At 16.6% G+C, this 17,158-nt stretch overlaps 1 protein-coding gene across 1 annotated transcript in view; it reads left to right on the top strand.

Annotated features, from left to right (window-relative positions):
- Positions 1 to 17,158, top strand: part of LOC107994227 (luciferin 4-monooxygenase-like) — a 121,141-nt gene that overhangs the window by 27,669 nt on the left and 76,314 nt on the right. The window contains exons 2-7 of the mRNA XM_062077748.1: positions 659 to 735; positions 7,914 to 8,027; positions 12,749 to 12,899; positions 13,975 to 14,102; positions 14,329 to 14,413; positions 14,988 to 15,260. Coding sequence (XP_061933732.1) covers positions 659 to 735; positions 7,914 to 8,027; positions 12,749 to 12,899; positions 13,975 to 14,102; positions 14,329 to 14,413; positions 14,988 to 15,260 — 828 coding nt within the window. The remainder of the gene's footprint in view (positions 1 to 658; positions 736 to 7,913; positions 8,028 to 12,748; positions 12,900 to 13,974; positions 14,103 to 14,328; positions 14,414 to 14,987; positions 15,261 to 17,158) is intronic.

The raw sequence follows: 17,158 nt of genomic DNA on the forward strand, positions 1-17,158 counted from the left end.
AAAATTATACATTAAATTTATGTCTTTTCATAGTTTAATAATTTTCTATATAACATATATAGATATAATATAATATATATTATATTTTAAAATTCGCTTCTTGATACATATATATATAAAACATTGATTTTCCTTTAATAAATTAAATTATTTATTAAATTATCTTTATAAATAAAAATATATATTTTATATTTATATATTTAAAATAAAACGTAATATCAATTTCTATAATAAATATAATATATAATAATAATAATAAATTAAAATAATTTATTATAATAACTAATGTTATAATATTATAATAATTAACATTAAAAATAATTTATTATAAAATAAAAATATAAAATATATTATTATTTATCAAATTTATTACAATATTACAATATTACTATTTGATAAAATTATTATTTGATAAATAAAATTTATTTTATTAGTATTTTTAATTAGTAATTTTTTTAATTTTTTAATTACTAATTTTTTATTAGTAATTAAAAATTATATATTTATAATATATAATAGATCAACATAATAGATCAACTTTGAATTCATGATTTTGAATTTATAGTTAAAATGTTAATTATAGTTGATCAATATAATTTTTACAGTTGACATTGCATATTTTGAGACATTAACAAGATATTTTTGATTGTATTTATAGATGGAAATGCATAAAAACCCCAATGCAAAAAAAAATTCTTTGCATGGTGATGTGATGACACTAAAAGAACCTCATAGGTGAGTAAATAAATATTTGTTTTACAATGATGTGTAAACATAATTAATCAGATTTTATTCAAATATCAAATCATCTAGAATATATAAATGTATAAATAAATCTTTTAAATAAATCATGTTACATAAATAATGTAATATTGAATTCTTTGTATATATTTATAAGACATTTGCAGTTTGTACTTTTTAATATGAGTCAGTTTGATAACTTATTATATTGCATTTTTACGTAATCACAAATTGTTCTATAGTATCATTATAATTAAATAAAAAAATTACTTTTCTATTTATATAATCAATCAATGTGATTCAATTTTTTTTTATTATGAAATTATTCGAAATATATATGTATATAGTATATTTCTATAAAAAATTAATATTATTATTTTTAATTATTACTTTTAGTTTTATTTATTTATCTTCTGACAAATATATATATATAAATTATATATAAATTATATATATAATATAATTATATATATATATATATCTCATATATATATATATACATATATATATAATATAAATTATATATAAATTATGTATATAAATTTTTATTCCTTTTGATTTGAATATTTTTCGTAAATATACAGAATGTTTCAAGTTTCAAAATTATGCAAAAATTTCTATATATATAATTCTATATATATATATGTGCATTTGTAAGATAACATAGAGAACTAATTTGACCGGAAATCAAAATATAAAAATTGGTACATAGGGGTATTGATTAAGGCTTATTTATTAAGTTTTAAATAATTGAAATTTACATTAAATAAAGCAAAAAGGAAATAGAATAAGATCACTTTGTCTCCATTATACTGCTATTGCATTCTCTTTTCTTTGTTTCATCTATTATAAATTTAAATTGTTTATAATTTAAATAAACCTCAATCAACATTTTTATATAATATAATAATAAATTTTTTTAATTTCATATTTTAATCTTTAGAATTAATTTTATGAAGATATCTCACGAATATATTAACATATTGTATAAAAAAATTAAGATATTATTATTATTTATTATTTAATTATTTATTTTCGATAAAAATGAATTTGAAAATTTTTAAATATATATATATATATAATATATATAATTAATATGTTAATAATTTAATAAAAAAATTAATAATAAATTTGATTATAAAAGATATAAAATTAGGTAGAAAAATTAATTATTAATAGAAGATAAGTATAGATAAAATGAGATTATAGAATAAAATTATTGATATTTTTTGGTAATATAGTTTTTGCTGCAGCATAAATAATCGTAACGTAGATCTATATTTTGCATATAATAAACACTAAAAAATGTTAAAATTTAGACATAAAAATACTAAAGATAATTAGCTTTGAATTTTTTATAGATAATTGTTATTTTCTTTAGAATACAATAAATACTTGCATATAGATCATTTGCATAATCACAGATATCTTTACTAACGAAAAAATACTATAACAATTCGTTTTTAAGAATTTAATTTAAAAAAAATTGTGATTTTATTTAATTATTGTTTAAATAACTTTTTTAGGATTCTTTTCAAAAATAAATTTGTGGTTCATCGTAGTTCTTTTTCTTTTTTGATTAACTGGCCTAGAGCAAAGATTCTTTCTATACTTTTTTATACTTTTCCTTCAATTCTTGCATGAATCTTATAAATAGAGAAATATGTGTATAAACTATCAAAAATATGGCTAAGATGGTCATGATAAAATAATAATTCGTTGATTAAAATTAATAATTGATTAAAAAAAGTCATGCATTTTTGGAATGGAAGAAATAAAAAACCAGTGATCGAAAAGTGGAAAAGCGTTTCATATCTCTAGATTGTATTTAAATATATTTTTCAATTTTTCCACACTGAAATATATTAAAGATACAAGGAAAATGTTACATAGTTTGTTATTATTAGAACTATTTAAAAAAACTTAACTATAAAATATAATCTACATTTACATTAATATCTATATCTACAATTATATCAATAGAAATTTATTCTCAATTAGGATAAAAAAAGATTATTTTTATTTTAAAATAATTTTTTTTAATTTTTTGTTTTATAATATTTAATTGTAAATGTAAGAAATTTAAAAATATCTTTAAAATATTTATAAAATTTGTTTAAAAAATTTTTTTTCATATTTCTTTTTTCTTTTTTCGAATACAATTTTATCTGGGAATTTTTTGCAATAAAATAATAAAGATTAAAAGTTAAATATTTTGCAAATTCTAAATCTAAATTTTTTAAAATTCTAAATTTATAAAAAATTTATTTTATCTTTCATTTTTAAATAAAATTTTAAAATATTCTTTTGAAAAATATATATTTCTGATTGATATTAAATTTAAAAGAGAGGGAGGAAAATTGAATTTTAAATTTAAAATTTTAGCTTCAAATTTTTATTATTTTCAAGATATTAATAAAAAACATATATTCTTCATATATTCTTATACAAACGTAACAAATATTTTTACAATAGACACAATCATAGTCGAGTATTAAATAGTCGATGACGTAATAGCGATAATGATCCTGGGCATTTATAGAGTGTTTCACATAAAATATCGAAGACGCAATGACTATTTTAGCATAGCCAATTGCTTGACGATGACAAAATATATAATCCAAAAATTAATATTTTCCTATCTTTATATCTACAGTATAGTTCCAAATATTTATTGCATAATAAGGATATTGAAGTACGGTATATTGAAACCTAACATTTTTAGATTATTGGAATTTAAATAAAATAAAAAAATTATTATAATTGTTTTATAATAATTACTAACATTGTTGATATTTGAGAGAAAAAATTCTATTCTAATAAATTCAGGAACTTTATCAATAAATTTTTAATAATTTAATATGATTTAATATGATTTATTTTAGTAATTTAATATGATTTTAAAAATAATTTAAAATGAAACAATTGTATTGCATGAAAATACAAATAACTGAAGTTACAATAATCGATTTTATTTGAGACACCTTATGCATACTGATATCGTTACTGTATTATGTCATCGACTATTTTACACTCGGCGACGCGTCGACAATCTATAGTACGAAAATGGTTGTATTAATAATATATCTGTGTAGATATTATATATGTTAATTATATAAGATTCAAATGTATTGTACCAAAAATTTTTTATTAATATCTCATAAACTAATAAATAAATTAAAATTTTAGATTTAGTGTTCATTTCTATTCAATTTCAATTCTTCCAAATTTTATGTTCCAAATATATATAGTTGTATATATATTTGTATATATATTTTTAAAATATTGTCAAATTTTGTGAATATGTAAAAAATTATATTTAATTTTATTAATAATTGAATACCATTTTTTAGAAGTTAAAAACTTGGAATTTCGATATCTATTTTTTTAATGGTGCAAAATATAAAATATAAAGCAATCGATTACAATGATAATTATAGTTGTTGGATTTTCTATTTTACTATAAATGTACTATAAATGTACTTTTATGTTTTTTTATGAATACATTTATTACAAAATATGATTGCATGACTATTAATTTGATGATAATATAATTGCAATCATATTATCTAGATTAATATATTTTTAAAAAATAAAGTTAATTCTTCTAAATCTATTTATCAAATTGTTTTCGATTATTCAAATTTTTTATATATTTTATATCGAATAAAATTTATTTTTGCAATGACAATCAATTGAATATAGATACTCATAAAGATCGATCTTTCGATAATAATTTTTGACGCAACATAGTCTATCATTTAAAATTAATATTATTCACTTGCTTTTCAATTTGAATTTGTTATTGAATATTAATGTAGCGAGCAATCACTTATCAAATCACTTCATTAACTTATATGATTTCAGAGAAAAAAAGTGCTTTTTTAATAATATTTTGATAATAAAATAGTATTTAAATTATTAAATAAATTCCATTTTTTTTAATATAATCTTAATACATTAATTGACTATTATATATATTATATATTATAATTCACTATATAATTTGCTTGTTTTAAATCAAATATCATGTATATCTATATAGATTTTATTACTGTTTCATGAATTTTAAATTCATATTTTTTTAAATGAATTATATTATAAATGAATATATTATGAATATAATAAATAATGAATATATATATATATATATATATATATATATATATATATATATATATATAATATTACAATAGTTAATTATAATAATTATAAAAAATTTTTATATTATAATTATATATATTTTAATATTATATTGTTTCTTATTAAATAATCTGTTAAATAATCTATAAATTTAATTTTTATTTTATTTCTAATTGACTTCTACTTCATAGTGTAAGTATTTTAAGATAAAAAATTAAACATATCTGTAAATCTACATTTATATGTCTTTTCCCCTATGTCCCATTTTTTAAAATTATATATTAAAATAAAATGTATTGATTAATTAAACACGTAATTAATTTTGAAACTATTGTAGCAGTATTACATATTTACATGTTTTTGTTTTAATGGCAAAATTAGAGTCAAAAATAATGTAACTAGTTGACCTAATGATATTTCTTTATTTTAACATCAAATTATAAAATTTCAAACTTAAACAAATTTTTTTAATTTTAAAATAGCTGTAATAATTTCTGTTGTTATTTGTGATAATCTATTATTGGAATATCTATTGGAATCTATATTGGAATAAAAAAGTTGAATATATAATTATTACGTACAATTGCTTAATGTCTACTATCATTTTTTTATTCTTAATAGTATTCATTTATAATTACTGTAAATAAACATTTCTTTTATATTGTACAATAATGTTATTTCCGTAATATAATATTTATTAAATATTTTGTATATCAATTTATAATCTTTTACTTATTCAATGATATATAAAAATCAATTATTACTTATTTTTTTTTTTTCAATTATTTTTTTTTAGAAATTTTTTTTCACTGATTAAGAATTTAATTTATAATTATTTTTTTAAATATATTTTTTTTAATTTAAAATTAAACAATTTTTTAAAAGTAAATTCTAATTTTAGAAAAATTTATAATTTTTGTATTTTTATTATTTGAAAAAAATATAATTATGTATTACATATATATGTATTATTTTTTAAATATAATTAATGGATAGATATAAAGTTCAATATAACAAATTTAATTGTAATTGTTTCATTGTTACTTGTATGTTACTTATTATTATTTATTTTTTAAAATAAAAATTAACTATATATTTCGAAAAGGAATTATAAATAAATTCGACATTGTTCATATTACTAATTTAATTAATGGAATTTGTTTAAGAAGAAAAATAAAATATTTATTTAGATTACTAAAAATTTGTTTCGAAAAGGATTAGATAAAACTTATCTTGAAATTTATCAATGTTAAATAATGTTAAATTAAATGTAATGTTAAATTTGTCAATGTTAAATATTGCATATATGTAAGTTATCTAAAATTAAATGTGTTTTATTTATTCTTTATAATCAAGATATTTTGTTATTATTATATATAATTATCATTATATTTTTTTAGATGAAACATATTTTAATTATTTATTTCTTTTTATGAAAATATTTGATAATAATAATTTGATATTAATAATGTTTAATTGCATTTTAAATATTATAAACTTTATTTATACTTTTGTATATTTTTATAACAAATTTGTTCAATTTTTTAAATTTTTATAGATTTCAATTTTTATTAATAATTAATAATTTATAAATACTATAACATTAAAATTAACAAAAAAAGTTAATATAAAATATTTTATTTCTTAATCTTTTTCACTTAAGAATCATCAATTTAGATTTAGATTAGATTAGATTTAGATTAGATTTTTCATCAATAAATTAAATATTTAAAAATTATGTGATTATAATTTCTATTTTGATTTCATTGAAAAATTATTGAATAATTTAAATAATCATTTCGAATGCAATTTCTAAATTCATTTATGTATTCAATTTCGATCGAAAAAAAATAATGTTCAGTGTATTTGTAAGGAAAGATTGTATTATTTATATATATTGTTAATCATAAAATAATATATTAATAATATAATAATAATATAATAATAAATAAAATCTCATTAAAAAAAGTATGATATTCATGGAAAAAGTTAGATATAACTTTTATATAACTTTAGAAGTAAGAAGAGTTTAGTAGAAGTAGATTCATTGACTATAACTGATAGTTAAACTTATTATATCCAATCTCGCATTTTTGCAACATTCGATAATTAGAGTTTTTATTGGCACTTATATTTACGTAAACTCTTTATATAAATCATATTTGTTTTTATGACTGGAAAATTTATTTTTGCGATATATCTTACTGAAAAAAAATTCGTAATTTTATAATATATTATCATTTAATGTATATATAATATAGAAAATTAATTATATGAATATAATAGAAAATTTTTTTTAATAAAAATTATACTAAAATTATTATATAACAAATAATTATTATATAACAAAAAATTAATAGAATCATTTCTTTATGTCTATAATGTCATAAAATATATAATATGTAACATAACAAAATGAAAAATATTTTATTTAAAAATTAACTAAAAAATGCCAATATAAAAACTCGAAATTCAGTGTTAATAATAATTACTAATTCAAAAATGATAAGAAAAGATTATTAATATTAATAAGAAATGTCTACTTAATGAAAATAATTAAAATTATTTTATTTTAGTAAAATTTAATAAATTTTTTATTTAAAAGTACAGAATTCTTTTTTAAATATAAGAATATAATGTCTAAAATAAAAAAATATAAGTCAAATATAATATCATTGACATTAAAATATGTGAAATCGTTGATAGAATTATATAAGAAATAATTAAATATTATTTACGATTTATATGATTTATCAATCAAATATATATTTTATATAATATTATATAATATTATTATATAATATAATATTGTATAATATTAGAAATCTTAAATATCAAAAAATTAGTAAATTTGTTATTTTTATAAAATATAAAAATAATTGAATATATATAATTCATAATTATTATATAAAATTAATTATATAAAATTTAAAATTTGAATAATTATATAAGTTATAAAATCGTATTAATACATACATAATAATAAATTAAATACTTCTGTAATATAATACTATTATTTATTATTTTAGAAATGGCAGTACATATGGTGCCTTTCAATCAAAAGATCCTATTTTGGCAATGGAAAAGGCTTCCGAAATAGAAGATAGAAGTGAGCATGGAATTTCTGTTCATCATCCAACCTCGTAAGTTTACTTTTTTTTTTATTTTTATTTCGTTAATCTTTTTACAATTTATATTGATTTTTTATAATTTATACTTGTAAGTAAATTACAAATTAGAAATATTTAAAATTTATTTGGTAATTTAAGTTAAAAAAAAATAAGTTTTATCATCTTCATACAAATATACTATTTACAATTTAAGATAAATTCACATATTAAAGATTGTAATTATTTTTTACTATAAACACATTTTTATTTATTAGAATAGCAAATTATCTATTAAGCATAAAATTCTAAATTCTGTATATATGAAACATCATAAATTTAAAATTATATAATTATTCTTAGACCAATTATTTTCTACTAATAAAAATTACTTTATTGATTTTGATAATTTCATTTTTTAAACCATAAATAAAAATTTAAATAATTTTATAAAATTATTAATAAATATAGAATATGTTATTAATAAATATAGAATTATTTAATAAAAATGGATAAATATTTTAATATTTTAAATTTAAAAATTATTAAAATTTATTATTAAAATTTTAACATTTAAAAATATTAAAATAAATTTATTTCGTAATTTCAAATATTTCTTTTCTTAAATTAATTTTAAATATAATTTTTTTTAAATCAATGACTATTATTAAAAATATTATTAAAAAATTTATGAAATAATGTTTTGTATTTTTTTTAACTATCTAATTTCATTTTTATAAAAAAATTTTTGATAGATAAAATATTATATCAGTGATTTTTGTTATAAGAATAAAATTAAATAATAATTAGATGGATTATTTTTTGATTAGAAAATTTGAATAACAATATATTTTTTTTGTTCCTCATATTGAAGACTCTATTAAGAAATTTATTTTCACATTTTCACAATATTATTTATTCTATTATTTTACTATATACTTGGTTAAGATATATGTAACAAGAAGAAAATAATTTACAGGATAATTATCCATTCATGATATCCATGATATCAATTATCCATGATATTCCATAATATTTATGAAATTATTATTTTAAGAAATATTAAGAAATCTATATAAATATGAAGATACTTTAGAATTAAAGTTTTCTCCCAAAGAGAAACAGAATAATTTAAGAATTAATATAATTTTTTCTTGTAAACATCTAAATTGATTTATAATATATTAGAAATATATTTTTTGTACATCATATTTTATATACGTATTTTCTATAAATAAATGTACTTAACTTTGCCGAAAATCAGGTTCAATTCTATATGTTGGAGGATATTTAAACTAATACACATAAAGAATTTCATATCAAGGATATTGGATATTGGAGGATCATTATAACAATATATATCCATTTTATATATGTATATGTATACATATATATGTTATTATTTCTATACATATTATAAATATGAAAAAATATTTCAAAAATTAATATTATACTATTTTTATAATTATTTTAATTATATATTTTATATTTATATTGAAGCATTTTCAAAATACTATTTATGCATATATTATAACCTGTTAAGTTATTAACTTTCAAAATTTACATGTCATCCATAATTAATTTTCCTCCATGGAACGTATTAAGCCATCGAAATTAGTTTTTTGATTGTGCGATGTTTGATTTTTTTTTGTAAAAATTAAAATAGTTTATTACATTCCATGATTGAAAATACATTTTGGAATTATTCCAAAAAATAATTATTACATATGAAAAAAACAACAACTGAAAAAAAAATAATTCGAATACATTATAGATATGCAACATGCATATACATTTGAAATGAATGAACATAATATATACATTATATATCATTTCATTTTGCTTGTATTTTGATATCTTATTATTTGATTAAATTACATCAATTCTTATTTTATTTTAGATGTACTTATATAAATAAATATTATATAAAAAAATACTAGTTTGTAGTATTTTTTTACTATTTTAAAATAAATAATTATAAATAAATTTTAAGATAAAAATAAAATAATAATTTTTGTATTATTATTTTCTAAATTTTTTAATATTAATTTATAATACTAATTTTAATACTAATTTTGTTAATATTTTTATTTTTTTTATATATATTTTTATTTTAAAATTGTTAAAAATTTTTAGTTCAATTCTCTTTTTTAGAATTTTTAATCTATTTTTAATCTCTAAATTTTTAAAGTTTCTTTTAAGTAATTCTATTATATTTTCTTAAAAATATTTATTAAATACTCTTCATTTTTATATATTGTATATATAATATCAAATTCTTAATTATTTGTGTAATATTTAATGTCTTTTTTTCTATCTTGTGTTATGAATTAAATAAAATTGTTCATTTCTTTAATTATAGTGTTATTATTGGCAGATTTGTTACATGTTTTTTCTGAGATGATATTAGTATAGATATAACATACATATAATAGTTCATGTATAATGCGGAAAAATAATTTTTTAAATTTATGAGCATATTAATGCAAATTATGAAAGAATAATTTATAATTAAATAAATGATGAATAGAAAAAAACTTTATTTATTTTTATTATCATTTTATTGATAGTACTTAAAATTTTCTAAAATGTATTTAACTTGAATCTATGTATCATTACAATATCTATGACGATGATTAAAGAAGCATATCAAACTTAAATTTTTCTATAAACCACAAAAGCCAAAACGTAATCTCGAAATAAATATGTTGGCATAAGTTCTCATTAATCCGCGTAATTTCTACATTTAACTTTTTAGAGAATCTCTATTATCATATTAATAGTATTTTTGATTACATAATTATGCGTTTCAAAATTTGTATGAAATATTTCTTTGCAATTATGTTTAAGGATTTCAAATGAAAGTTAAGATAAATTTTTCTTTTTTATATTTCATTTATTAAATATTATTAAATAAATATTAAACATTAAATTTAATTGATTTTAATGATTAATGATTTCGAATTATTTTTTAACTTTTTATCAACAACTTGATTTTGGAAAATAAATGATATTAAAATAAAAATGCTTCAACAAGAGTCATATAAAATAAATATGAATTATTGCAAAAAAAAATTAATTATTAATCTTTATTGAAATCAATTATCGAATTGATGGTTAAAATAATGAATTTTTTATTGTATTATAGTAGTATTTAATATTATTAAGTAATTAATAATATAATTATATAATTAAGTAATTAAATATATTAGTAATTAAATCGCAATTAAAGATATTTATTATTATTAAAAAATATTTTAATAATAATACTTTATAAAGTATTTATAAAATACTTATTTAATAATAATTTGGTATTATTGTAAATTTTATCACTATTATAAATCGTTAAGATTTACAATTAAATTAAGAATTTAATTATTAATTACGATTAACGATTAAAATAACAATACATGATTTATGATTGAAATATGATATTGTTATTTAATTGTTGATTAAATTTTTATTTAGCTTTCATATATAATTTAGAAAAGTAAAATTGATAAATGGAAATGATAAAAAAATGTTAAATTTATTATCAAATGTGATTTGTTATTGAATTTTATGCAATTAGATTTGTTTAAGATTATTTTCAGTATTCTAAAAAGAATCTTATTCTTTTAGAGTGAAATGTTAAAAAATAGAAAAAATTATTTTTAACTATGTGAGACATTAAATATTTATGTGTCAAAAAAATACTATTCAATTTTATTTTAATTTGTAATTTTTTATTTTTTTATTTTTTTACTTATTTCAATTATTCAAAGAATGATTTTATTAATGAATGATATTTGTTTATGAATTATAAATATTAAATTATAAAAAGAGCAAAAAGCTGTATAGGTTTAATAATAATATTATAGATTTATAATATAGGTTTTCAACTTTGATTGATTGGATCATTTCAAAGTAGATTGAGTGACGAAACATAAAAAATATTTAAGAAATTTTATATTAACATACTAATTTTTGTTGAAGTTATTAACGTTCATTAAATATCGAATTTCAATTTGTATTTTTATTTGTTATTTTATTTTATATGTTTGCAAATAATTTTATATGTTTATAAATAATTTTTATATTATATTTATTTCTGTATTATAAAATATTATATATGTTTCTAACTTATTAAATATTTGTTTCTAAATTAATAAAAAATTCTTTTTTACGAAAATTTCTTATTAATTTTTATTTGAATCTAATTTGAATATGTGATACAAATATAGTTAATTATTTCGATAAAAATTATAGTTATAACTATTCTGACAAATAAAGAATTCTATCAAATTATCAAAAAATAAAAAAATAATTCAATAATTTTCTCTAATTTTAACTTTTAATTTTTAAATTTTAAATCATTAATAATATATATCTCTAATATATATATATATTAATATCTCTCTAAAAAATTAAATAATAATAATAATAATAATATTTCTCTAAAGTATTAAATTAAATAAAAAAATTTCCTATAAATCTTTACCAAATACTTTATTAAAATCTTTTTTAAAATTTTGAATCATCAAAAAATATAAAGACATCGATTATTTAAAATGCAATCCTTTTAAATTCTTATTTGTTATTTATTTATTATTAATTATTTATAATTAAATTTTAATAAGTTAAAAATCAACGAATATTTTTATATTAATCGCAATAAAATCGTATAAAATTATTATTTTAATTGTTGAAATATTTTCGGCTTAAATAACTGTAAATATTTATACTTTAATAGAGTTATTTATATTGAATAATTACAGGTACTTAGAAACAATGATGCACCTGTTCAAAGGTAACGTCGGTTCGGGAATCTTTGCGTTAGGGGATGCTTTCAAGCATGCTGGACTACTGCTAGCTCCTCCACTTACCATGTTTCTTGGGATTATTTGTGTTCATGCTCAACACATTCTTGTATGTATAACTAATATTTTATATGCTTAATAAATAAATGCTTAATAAATAACTGCGCATTTTCTATATTTCATGATATAATTTTTAATAATTGTTTTCTAATATATATGTATATAATTAAATATAAAATTAATATAATATATAAAATTATTTCTTAAATATTTATTTATTTTATAAAATTTTGACAATGAAATATAAAAAATAAAAAATTTAAAGAACATAAATATTACAATAATAAAATAATAATAAAAAAATAACAAAATTATATAAATCACAATTCTAATCTCTTTGAATTACATATACAATATTTATATGTATGTATAGAATGTCTTATTTTGAAATCTATTATATTGATATTATATTGATTATATTGATCTTATTTTCTAAAAACTATGGTAGTATATTTTGAGAAATAAAAATACAAGGAAAATATAATTTAATTATATACATATATATTAGAAAAAAAAATAAAATTAAATATAGAATACAATAAAAAAAACAAAATAACAATGAATTGAGTTTTTGTCAATGCTTATAGATAAAAATATATTGTCAATATATATATATATATATATATATATATATATATATATGTATTTTATATTTATTTGAGATTGTTGATAAATAATACAATATATATTTGTCATTATTAAAATTAATAATATTAGATCAATAATCTTTTATTATATAATATTAAACAAAAAAGTTTATTGTCATTTTGTATTTTTATTATAACTTTTTAATTTTAATTTTAAGCATTTTATACAAGTTTATATTTATATAACATTTTTTTACTTTTATTCATAGAATATGATGATAATAATGTTTTACAGAAAAATCTGAGAACTTTAACTTTTATATTCTATTTTTTTATATTCTTTTTAAAGTTTCAAATCAATTATTATGCTTTTTTAATAATTTCATCAATTATTTTATTATATATTATATTATATAACATTATAATTTAATATATTATATTATCATAAATTTATTATATTCTATATTTATTATTTTATTATAATATAATATAATAATATTTTTGTTTAATATATAAATATTATCGTATGTATTATAGATTAAATGTAACGAAGAAGTGACGCGTCGTGTTAATGATCCGAATGCTACGACTGGATTTGCTGGTACAGTAGAATTGTGCTTCGCCACTGGTCCTCTCTCACTCCGAAAATACTCTGTGTTTATGAGGTAGGTATATATATAAAATAAGAAAAATGTGTTCTGATGCTAAATTAAATTCTTTTCTTAATTCTTAAATTAAATTTCGAATCAGTTATTCAATAATAAATTAAATATTTTATTTTAAATTTTTAATATTTTAAAATTTTTCATTTTCTTTAATTTTAACATAACTTATTCTGAACTCTCTCATTTTTCTTTGTGATTTATATCATTTTATGTTACTTTGTTTCAGAAAATTGGTTAATATATTTTTATGTATTACGCAACTTGGATTTTGCTGTGTATATTTTGTTTTCATTGCGAAGAATATGAAACTGGTAAGTTTTCAATATTTAATTTTTTTTTTATAATTTTTTATTGAGCAACTAAATTCAAAGTTTTAATTATTTTAAATATTGAATATTTATTATTCTAATTATAAATTTTTAAAATGAACTTTAAGATCATTTTATATATAAAAATTAGTTGAAAACAAATTTAGTCCAACAAAAATTAATTAAACAAAAATTTTTTTGTATAAGATTTTTCAAAAAAATCTAGTTTGAAATTTCTTCAAATATACATATATACATATATACATATAGATCAATTAATTTGAATTCTATATTTAATAGAAATTCTTGATAGTATTGATATGTATAATTTATGTTTTATTAATATTTCGATTAATATTTCGATTTCCCTAAAAATAAAATTTTAAAAAAAATTTTATTTTATATTTATTTTTGCATATTTGATTATAATTTAAGATATATGCATTTTTAATTTATATTGATGAAATTCACTAGACTAGAAGAGCGAATTAAAAATGTAATATTTTTATTAATAAATCTATTTATTATATTTAATATATTGTATTTAACTTTTGTTAAACTAATTTTTTTTTTACAGGTGATGGACGTATATGGAATTGAGATGGATGTTCACCAACACATGGCTGTCATCCTAATTCCTATAATGCTGAGCACATGGATCAGAAATCTAAAATACCTAGTGCCTGTTTCTTCGATGGCGAATTTTCTGGTTATAGCTGGCTACATTGCTACTATGTACATAATGTGCAACGATCTACCATCGATTCATGAGAGGCGATATATTGCCGATTGGCATGATTTGCCTTTGTTTTTTGGCACTGTGATATATTCTTTTGAAGGTATCACTTTGGTAAGCTGTCTTTATATATTCCGTATTTATATAATGTGTTATAAATTTGGTAATAAATCGTTTCGTCCATATTGTTGCCGTTTATATTAAAAAATAAACTTAAAAAATGCTATGTTCACTTTCAAATAATCCAGATTAATGAATTATCTTCTATAATATATATTTTTTGCGATAAGAGAGATTAAATAAAAGCTAATTGTAGAATACTTATAAATTTATTAAATTATTAGAAAATTTATTTATCAAATTTTTAATAATTGATGATGAATTTAATAAATTTATTAAAAAAAAATAAATTTTTGTTGTGTGGCGAACTTAAATTCGAATTATTTATTATATATTTTTGTTAAATGTTGAATATTATTAAAATAGGTTGTGAAATGATTTGATCAAAAATAACAATAAGAAAGAATAATAAAAAATATTAATAAAAAAAATATGGATAAAATATGTTATAGATATGGATTGTGTTGATGCCTTTGTTCTATTATGCTGAGCTCAATTAACATATTGAATATCTATTTCTTTTATTTTATATTTTTCGCAAATAAAATTATCTATATGCTTAGACACGACTCTGAATTTTTTATTAAAATAATTACAACTTGATTATCACAATAAATTGGCATTGGCAAATTTAAAAAAAAATTTAATTCCACAAGAATTTGTCTTAACCATTCTTTCATTACCGAATACAAAGTTATAAATTCCATCTTAATTGTTGTAGCAACCAATCTACAGAATCATCGTTCAAGACAAATCCATCCAGTAGTGCTCTTTTTGGTATTTTTGTCGTATGCTCAGAATTACAATATGCTATTAAAATTGAATCTTTAGCGCATTAATTAAAGCAATGTAATTTATTGTTCCTTTTAAATATTTAAATATTCGTTTAACTCCATTCTAATGATTTCTATTTGATTTTTCTGCAAATTGACTTAACACTTTACAATAAATATCAGATTAAATTTTGTAGTCATCATTAAAAATACTAATACTTTTTCTATAAAAGAATGATTCAATATTTTTTTCGTTTGTATCAGTAATCTTAGTGAACTTAATATTAGAATCAGCAGGTACTGCAATTGAAAATATCTATATGATTAAATTTATTTAATATTTTTTTTGCATAAGCTTTTTGAAATATTTTCAGAGTAATAATTCTTTAATAATTCTTTATTTCTTTGTATTTGCATTCCAACAAAATATTTAGCCTCCGAATATTTTATTTTAAATATTCGAGATTAGAAAATAAATCATTTACTTTTAAACGACAAATTATATTATAACAAATTATATTATTATTAACATACATATGTAATTAAACTTTCTGAAATCAAATAATACATACAGGTATTATTTTTAAATTGTATCAAACTATATTCATGCATAAATTCATTGATTCTTTTTTTCCATTGTCTTGGTGCTTATTTTAATCCATGCAAGCTTTTTCGTAACAAATACACACATCATCTAATTCGAAATCATTTGCTCCATGTAAAATAGTATAAATTTTTTAAATTATTATATAGAAATACAGTTTTTATACAGAATACATCGAATTGTATGAATTCTAAATTCATTACAGTAGACCGACATCAATATCATATTTCACGACTGGAAAGAACGTTTCTTTGTAATCAATGCTATTCTTTTATGCATACAATCCTTTTACAAGATTGGCTTTGTAATTATAAATTGTCTCATTCGTTTTAAATTTTTTTTTGGAAAATCTAGCGATTTAAAATAATATTAACATTGCTTAGTCTTGGAATTAACCCATGTTTTATTTTCTTCAAGAGATTCAAGTTCTTTGTTGATTGTTTCCATTTATTCGAATCTTTTATTTTTAATACTTTTTGAACAGTTTGTGGTTCATAAGCAGCAAAAAATGTTTC

Source organism: Apis cerana, linkage group LG7, assembly GCF_029169275.1.
Source record: "Apis cerana isolate GH-2021 linkage group LG7, AcerK_1.0, whole genome shotgun sequence".
Classification (NCBI taxonomy): domain Eukaryota; kingdom Metazoa; phylum Arthropoda; class Insecta; order Hymenoptera; family Apidae; genus Apis; species Apis cerana.